Source organism: Corvus brachyrhynchos, unplaced genomic scaffold (genome assembly GCF_000691975.1).
Source record: "Corvus brachyrhynchos isolate BGI_N302 unplaced genomic scaffold, ASM69197v1 scaffold46, whole genome shotgun sequence".
NCBI lineage: Eukaryota > Metazoa > Chordata > Aves > Passeriformes > Corvidae > Corvus > Corvus brachyrhynchos.
In genome coordinates, this window is record NW_008238838.1 from 4188382 (window position 1) to 4195555 (window position 7174).

At 57.3% G+C, this 7174-nt stretch overlaps 1 protein-coding gene across 1 annotated transcript; it reads right to left on the reverse strand.

The window, feature by feature from the left end:
* Positions 1-4045: 4045 nt before the first annotated feature.
* SC5D (sterol-C5-desaturase) lies at positions 4046-6778 on the reverse strand. The gene is made up of 4 exons (XM_008636908.2): positions 6563-6778; positions 6069-6201; positions 5526-5626; positions 4046-5257 (listed from the first exon to the last, which is right to left on the reverse strand). Exons 1-4 carry the CDS (start codon positions 6770-6772, stop codon positions 4793-4795), a joined length of 909 nt encoding a protein of 302 aa, XP_008635130.1. The 5' UTR covers positions 6773-6778; the 3' UTR covers positions 4046-4792.
* Positions 6779-7174: the final 396 nt, after the last annotated feature.

Consider the following 7174-nt stretch of genomic DNA (forward strand, 5'->3'; position numbering starts at 1 on the left):
TCCCCTCTTCTCCGCTCCTTCTTCTTCTCCCTCTTCCTATTTTCCTCCCTCTCGTTCTTTTTCTCCCTCTCCGGAGGATGCTCGGGTGCCCGTCGAGATGGAGTGAAATAAGTTCAAGTGAATTTCTGTGAAATGGAGTAAAGTGGAATGAAGCAGCTAGAAATCGAGTCAAAGGGAGCAAGAGGGAATGGAAGGAAACTGTGTTGAAGTCAATGAAGCTGTTTAAGGGGGTGTGGAGTGACAAGGCAAAGGGGAAAGGCTTCAAACTGGTAAAGAGTAGGGTTAGATGGGATGTTAGGAAGAAAATCTTCCCTGTGAGGGTGGTGAGGCCTTGGCACAGGTTGCCCAGAGCAGCTGTGGCTGCCCCATGCCTGGAAGTGTCCAAGGCCATGTTGGACAGAGCTTGGGGCAACCTGGGATAGTGGGAGGTGTCCCTGCCCATGGCAGAGGGTTGAACTGGATGGGCTTTAATGTCCTTTCCAACCCAAACCATTCTGGGATTCTATAAAATAAACTCAAATAAAATAAAAGCACTGCAGCTGCTTCTCTCTGGGGGAGGAGTGAGGTTTTCCCCAAAAAAGCCGAGCCGCATTTTTCCTCCCACTTACATCCTGCAGGTGTGTCCCCCAGCCCGGGGTGGGGGCCTAAAACACCCCAGGACTGGTGGGAAGTGGCGGAATTGTCCGGGCTGAGGTTTGATGGAATCACAGTGGTGTGAACCATAAAATCATGGTAATGGGGGTTCAGGTCCTTGCTGCTGAGTGTGATGAAGAGCTAAGTCCACTTCTGGATGGGAAGGTGAAGGTGTGGATGGATGTCAAGTGAAAAAGGTGCAAATTATTTCTCAGGTTTTTGTGACAGAGCATCCCCATGGTACGATTCTGGCAGCCCTCCAGAAGCCTTTATCTCAATTTCTGCCATCTTCTTACCTGGGCAGAGTTGGGAAGGTGAGCGAGACATGGTGGGAGTGGGAAGCCAGAGACCCTCAGGGTCTCTCCAGGGCTTTCTGCCACCACTCCCACCCATGGGGGTGGGTTTGAGCTGTGCCAGTGGCTGTGTGCTTCCCATAAAACACTGGCATAGCTGACATGCCCATAACTCACTGGTGCAGGAGATGATGCTTGGTTGGTTATGCAGGGACAGCACAGGACTGATGCCAGTGGCCATGACTCTGATTTACTGGGGCAGCTCAAAGTGCTGGACTCCCAGGTGTGGGGATTCCCCTGGTTCTGCTCCCCTGGTCACCGTGCATCCCTTTCAGAATGCAGCTTGTCCCATCGCTGCCTGGGGCTCCGTGGGTGTTCTGGGTGTTCCAGCGCAGGGGTGGGAAGGCGGGGCAAGGATTTGAGGCAGGAGACTCAAATGACACTGGGAGATGACAGGAAAGTGGAGCTGTGCTTGTTGCTCAGCCCCAAATTGTCTCTCTTAAGCCAGAGGTGGTTTTTATGGGCATGATTTTGCTGCTAAGAAAAGGCTCTGGCCTCTTGTGTCTCCGAGGTGCTGAGAACAGACTGATGGCTTTCAACCCCTCTGCCTCACATGCTGTGCACCATTCCAGCATTTCCATCAAGGAAAATGGATGTGGCCCAGCAGTGAAGGCATGGGAGCCTATAAATCCCATGGACAGCCCCGAGGCAGTCTGGCTCCCCTTATTTCACTTGCCTTAACAGCAGGAACATTGTTCAGAGCTTTCCCCGAGGTGCTTTCACTTAGAAACCCAGTTAGTGTGTTTCAATTATCGGGTCAATACAATTATAAGCCCTCCTAATAAAGCTTTTAGAGGTCTTGACTCAGGGTAATGTCCCCCTGGAGGACAGGAGGTCACCGTGGGTATGGGCAGAGTCCATGAGGGAGTCTCACTGTGTGGGAATCCCTGTAGCCAGTTGCTCTCTGGGCCAGATGTGGTGGGCAGGTGAGAAGGACTCAGAAAGGACCTGGAGATGAGGAATAGAGTAAGAAATAGGAGGAAATGAGGAACTGCCTTTGCTGAGGTGCTAAATGGAGGAAAATGGTGTGGGGCAGTTTGCTGTCCCTCTCCCAGCCCTTGTGTCACACTTCTTGCAGGGTCCAAGAAGGGTCCCTGTCCCCCTGTGGGCTCCCTGTGGTGGCACAGGGAGGGAGCTTTAGCCAGGATCTCCTGGGTGACCCCAGCCCTGGTAAATGCTCACAGATGAATGGCTCTTTCTTTGTGCAGGGAAACACACATTTCCCTTGCCAAGGTATTTTTTGTTTCTTGAGAAGAGACGTAAAGGGGAGAGGGGAACAGTGCAGAGTTTATTTTAAGGCCCATCTGGATTTCATCAGCAGCAAAAGCTGTGAACTCCAAGAGCAAGGCAAGGAGCCCCTGGCCCCCTGGTTTTCCTTCCCCTCTTCCTCGAGACCTTTCCCTGTCTCAGCTTTAGAGGTCCCAGAGGGTTTAGGGGACTGAGGGGCTGCAACAGCCATTCCCCACAAAGCCTCACTGAGACAGCAAAGCTGCTTAAAGGAACCATTGCTTGTTGCTGGAGATGAGTCAGGGAGCAAAAGAGGGATGCCAGGGACAAGAGCCAAAGACATCACCCCATTCATGGCCTTGGTCTCAGAGCCTTCCTCAGAGGATGATGATGGTTGTAGGGTTTCCTGCAGGGCTCAGGGCTGTGTCAGAGGCACCCGGTTGTTGCATTCACACCCCAGGGGTCACTTTGTGTGCTGGGGTCTCTCTCAGGAGGATGTTCAGTGTGTGGTACGAATGTGCCCTGCCCTGATGCGTGGCAGAGCATCGTGTGGGGGCTGAAAGGAGGGAAGAAAATGCCCCGTGTGGGGTGGGACAGGGAAGATGTTGCAGACAAATCAGCAGCAAAGGCTCCGGTGTCAGGAAAAACGTGGGGAATGGGCTCATGGAACGGGCGTAGGGACACCCCGTGTGTGTCCTGTAAGAGAAGCAGCGGCAAAGCTGCTCCTGCCCCACGCTGGGGGAACGAGGAGGAGGAGGAGGAGGAAGGGCATCCACGCAGGTGCAGCTCCAGCGATGGCTGTCGTGAGCAACATCCCCATCTTGTGGCAACAGCAGCATCAGGGGAGCAGAGCCAGAGCTGCTGCTCTCCGCGCTACAGTGCCCCAAGGCCACGGCGGGGGACGCGTCCTGTGCCTGCAGCCTTGTGTGACCGGCAGGACACGCTCTCCCTGTCCCCGGGCTTTGGGGTACTGCAGATCCATCCCGGTGGGAATGCCAGGTGCCCAGCATTAGGACCGTGGGAGGGTGCACTGGGCACCAGGAGTGATGGCATTTCATCCATTGGATTTTACTTCCCTGCAAGGACCCAGCTGCCGAGGGTCAGTGTCTGTCCCGAAGCTGCCCAGGATGGGGTGCCCAGGCATTAGGCTCAGCAAAGGTGAAAGGATGGGGTGATGAGAAGCCTGGGGCTCTTCCCAAGGGTCTCATGTGGATTGGGAGTCAGGCCCGTGGCTGGCCAAGGTCAGTGATGTTGTCACCGTGTTTGATCGGGGCCCTGGGCAGCGCTCCAGGCCCCAGGTTAATCAGCAAACAGAGGTCAGGGGTCCTGTCCAGGTGGGGAGAGCGAGTTGGGATGGGCAGATGAAAGTAGAGCATGGCCCAGGCGGGGCACTGTGCTGGCAGGACGTGGGACAGGTGTCCCTTGTGCTCACCAGGTGCCACATAGTGCGGTGGTGTGGCCTCGGGCCACTCCTGCCTGGGGACAGCAGAGACTGGGTGGGGAGCACAGGGGCTGTCACCACAGCAAGGCACTCAAAGAAGGGCCTCTGTGCCCAGTAAGGGCAGCAGGGCTCCAGTGACTGGTGAAACTGGGGGACCAGGGGATGGGAAAGCACAAGTGCCACTGGGACGTGGTTAACCTAAGGAGGTTTGGGGGACTGGAGGTGGCTCTGGCCACTCCAACTGTATTTTACCCATCCTCTGCTGTTTTAGCCCAAATTTGCTGCCAGCACAGCTCAGGTCTGTGACAAACCCCTCATGGGTGCTGTAGGGCAGAAACAGGCTGCCCCAGGAGGCTTTGAAGGAGCCAGGGAGAAGGGACCAAACAGCAGCCAAGTTGGCAATTGAGATTTATTGAATGTGGGTCAAAGTCGCAAAATTCCAGACGGAAACACACAGGCCCTCAAGGGGGGAGCCCTCGAGTGAGGAGAAGCCCCTGCCCCTCACATCTGGGTGCCTGTTCCTCCTCCGTTCCCCCTCAGAGTTCTCAGGAAGCTGAAGGGACCCACAAGACTCAAAGTACACCTCTGTCCTACAGGCATTGATGTTTCCATGGGACATCCCCGGGCAAGAGGAAGGAGGTTGAGTGCAAGAAGTCCCACCAAGGGAGCCATCAGGAGAAGCCGCCCCACCTCCAAAAGGTAAGGTTTTTTTCCAAAATACAGCTCGTCCCGATGGACACCACGATGGGAGCAATGAATCATCGACAAAGGGGCGCAGCAGACAAATGAAGACCCTGCCACGAGTCACGGTAATTTGTGCCACGTTACTGTTCTATTTGTGCCATGTTACTCTTCTGGTAAAGCATCAGCACAGCACTAAAGCAGCGCAGGAACCTTAGCAGAGATCCAAAGGGAGCTGGGAGGGGAAGCAGTAGGAAAAACAGGGCAGACCTGTGGTGTGGAGCGAAGCCGGACGCCGCCGTTTTGGGATCGGGGCAGGTCGGACGCTCACCAAAAATCACCCCACGCTGGTCACATCATCAGGGACAGGGGCTCTTTGTCCGTGGAAAACAGTCTTGGGTGGCTGGTGAGGGATGTGACAAGATCCAGCCAGAGAAGGGACACACTTGGAGGAAGCCTACTCGGTCTTGGAGGCCGCGACGCCGTTGGACGCTCCCTGGTCTTTCTTAGAGGCCACGACGCCGTTGGACGCTCCCGAGTCTTTCTCTCGGAGCTTGCGCAAGTAATCGTGGGGGCCTTTGCCCTCGAAGGACGTGGGGCTCTTGTAGGAACCCCCAATCTTGTCCCAGAGGGTGAAATACTGCCCGTAGTTGTAGTCGAAGTACAGGTGGTGGTCGGTGTGGTGGGCAGAGCCGTTGATGACGTGCCGCAGCAGCCGCGGCACGCGGTAGTCGCCGTCGTGGATGGAGATGGTCCAGACGTTGACGAAGATGTAGAGGCCCAGGTAGGTGACTTTGTGCAGGGGGAAGAGGAAGGGGTACACGTGGTAGGGCAGGCTCTGCATGAAGCCGTCCACGGGGTGGAAGGCGTGGCTGGCGAAGGGCGTGGCGATCTTCCACAGGTGGTGGGGCTTGTGGAAGCGCTGCGGGGACAGGGGGCTGTCAGTCAGGGTGGACCCTTTCAGGGGGTCCTCCAGGCAGATTCACAGCCCCAGGGGATGCTTTTTGGGCCATCACCACCCAAACTGAGCAGGGGACATGAGCCCTAAAGGGCTCTCAGCTCCCATCACATGGTGACACCTGGTTCAGCCATTCCCACCCGAGCATGCGTTCCCTGGGAGGAGCATCTTGGACAGGTCCCCCAGAGTGGGACAAGGACTCTTGTCCAGAGCCCCCTGTCCTGTCCCATACCTTATAGAACAGCTTGTGGTGGAGACCACGGTGTATCCAGTAGATGCCCATGTCGGTGAAGAAGAGGAAGGACAGCATGCTGAGGAACACGCCAGACCAGCCTGGGGGGAGGGGGACAGGGGTGTTAGAGGTGGCACATGTGGGCATCAGGAGGCTGTAAGGGCCTCCACAATGGTCCTCATGGTGGGAGACATATCTGAGTCGTGTCAGGTTCTGCCCCACTGAGGTGAGAGCGTCAGGCTTTCCCCTGTGACTCAGGGCAAGTGAGTCAGGTTTCACTGGGAGTCACTGGGAGCCATGCCCAGGGAAGGGAGGGATCTCTTTGGCGGAGGGAGGAGTGTGTCAAGCAGGGGGACACAACCCCCAGTGAGGGTGTATGGGTGCCTGCCCTAAAGAGAACTTGGGATTTTGGCTGATAGCCTGGGACAGGATGTACCCAGGAGGATTTCTTGGGGTCATCACTGGGAGAAATGGGGGTTGAGGGAGGTGGCCCAGGTGGGGAGAGGGTGCTGCTGTGGCAGGGGGTGCAGGGAGGTCACTCACCATAAGGGGAGTCCTCGATGTTGTCGTAGAGTTTGCTGTAGCCCCGCACCTCGGCGAAGAACAGGGCGACGGTGGGGACGCTGATCCAGGGCAGGGAGCGCAGGGCGTAGGCGATCTCCCGGCTCACCTGGTTCTGTGGGGCATGGCAAGAGGGATCAGGGGCACAGGGGACATCTGAGAACCCCAGTGCTCCTCATGAGGCAGAGAAGGATGGCATCATGGCCACCCCTTTGTCGTGGCATCCGTGCCATGGTGTGGGATGCAGCGTGCTGCTCATTTGGGGACAGCTGTGCTTGGGGCAGGGCTCACACTGGGTTGTGGCACTTGTGTCTGGTCAGGGATGGTCAAGGGCAACAGCAGGCTGAGAGGGCTGGTTGTGACAGTAGGGACAGCCTGTGCCACAACACTGGCACGTGACATTTGGAGTGGACAGGAGGATGGCGAGGGGGATGCTGCCACGACCCCTGGGCGAGGAGTCCCCAGGGTGCACCCACCTCCAGGAACTGGGGATGCTTCTTGAGCTCGTGGTCGAAGATGAAGTAGTAGCTGAGGGTGCCAAAGAGCAGGTAGAGGGCGAGGGCCCCCAGGTTGGTGATGACGAAGAGGCTGAGGAGCTGACGGCAGGGCTCGCCCTCGGGCCACCCCGCCGGGTACACGTAGGGCGTCAGGAGGTGCCGGTCAGCGGCTTCCAGGACCAGATCCATGGTGGCTCCTGCAGGAAAAAGAGTTGGTGCGACTGCTCAAATACGTCCCTCTCTGGGGCCATAGGGGCACGGGAAATCGGGTGCCCGCCAGGTTGTGGGCAGGGGGGTGGCAGGGTGGGGATGTCGTCCATCCCTCTGGATCACCTTAGACGGGACTGGGAAGCAAGTCTGGGAGATGCAGGTTGTGGGTGTAAAGCCAGAAGACGCAGAAGTGGGAGGCTCGCCTAATTATGGGCTCTGCTGCTGTGGGAGGGGGCATTTATGACAGGGGGCAGCAGGATGTGGGTGGCAGCGGGACGGGTGACAGCGGGATGCGGGTCTGGGGAGCAAAACCCCTTTTGGGGCAGCACTGGGTGCTCCGTTCCGTGCCCCGCGGGGCGATGCCTGACGCGACAGCTGGGT

Bases quoted from the DNA above. Each gene is read 5' to 3' on its own strand.
- SC5D (XM_008636908.2), bottom strand. From the start codon at position 6,772: ATGGATCTGGTCCTGGAAGCCGCTGACCGGCACCTCCTGACGCCCTAC. The intron at 5,627-6,068 runs GTGAGTGACCTC...CCCTCCCCCCAG, and splicing joins CATCGAGGACTCCCCTTATG to GCTGGTCTGGCGTGTTCCTC. The intron at 5,258-5,525 runs GTATGGGACAGG...CTGTCCCCGCAG, and splicing joins ACCACAAGCTGTTCTATAAG to CGCTTCCACAAGCCCCACCA.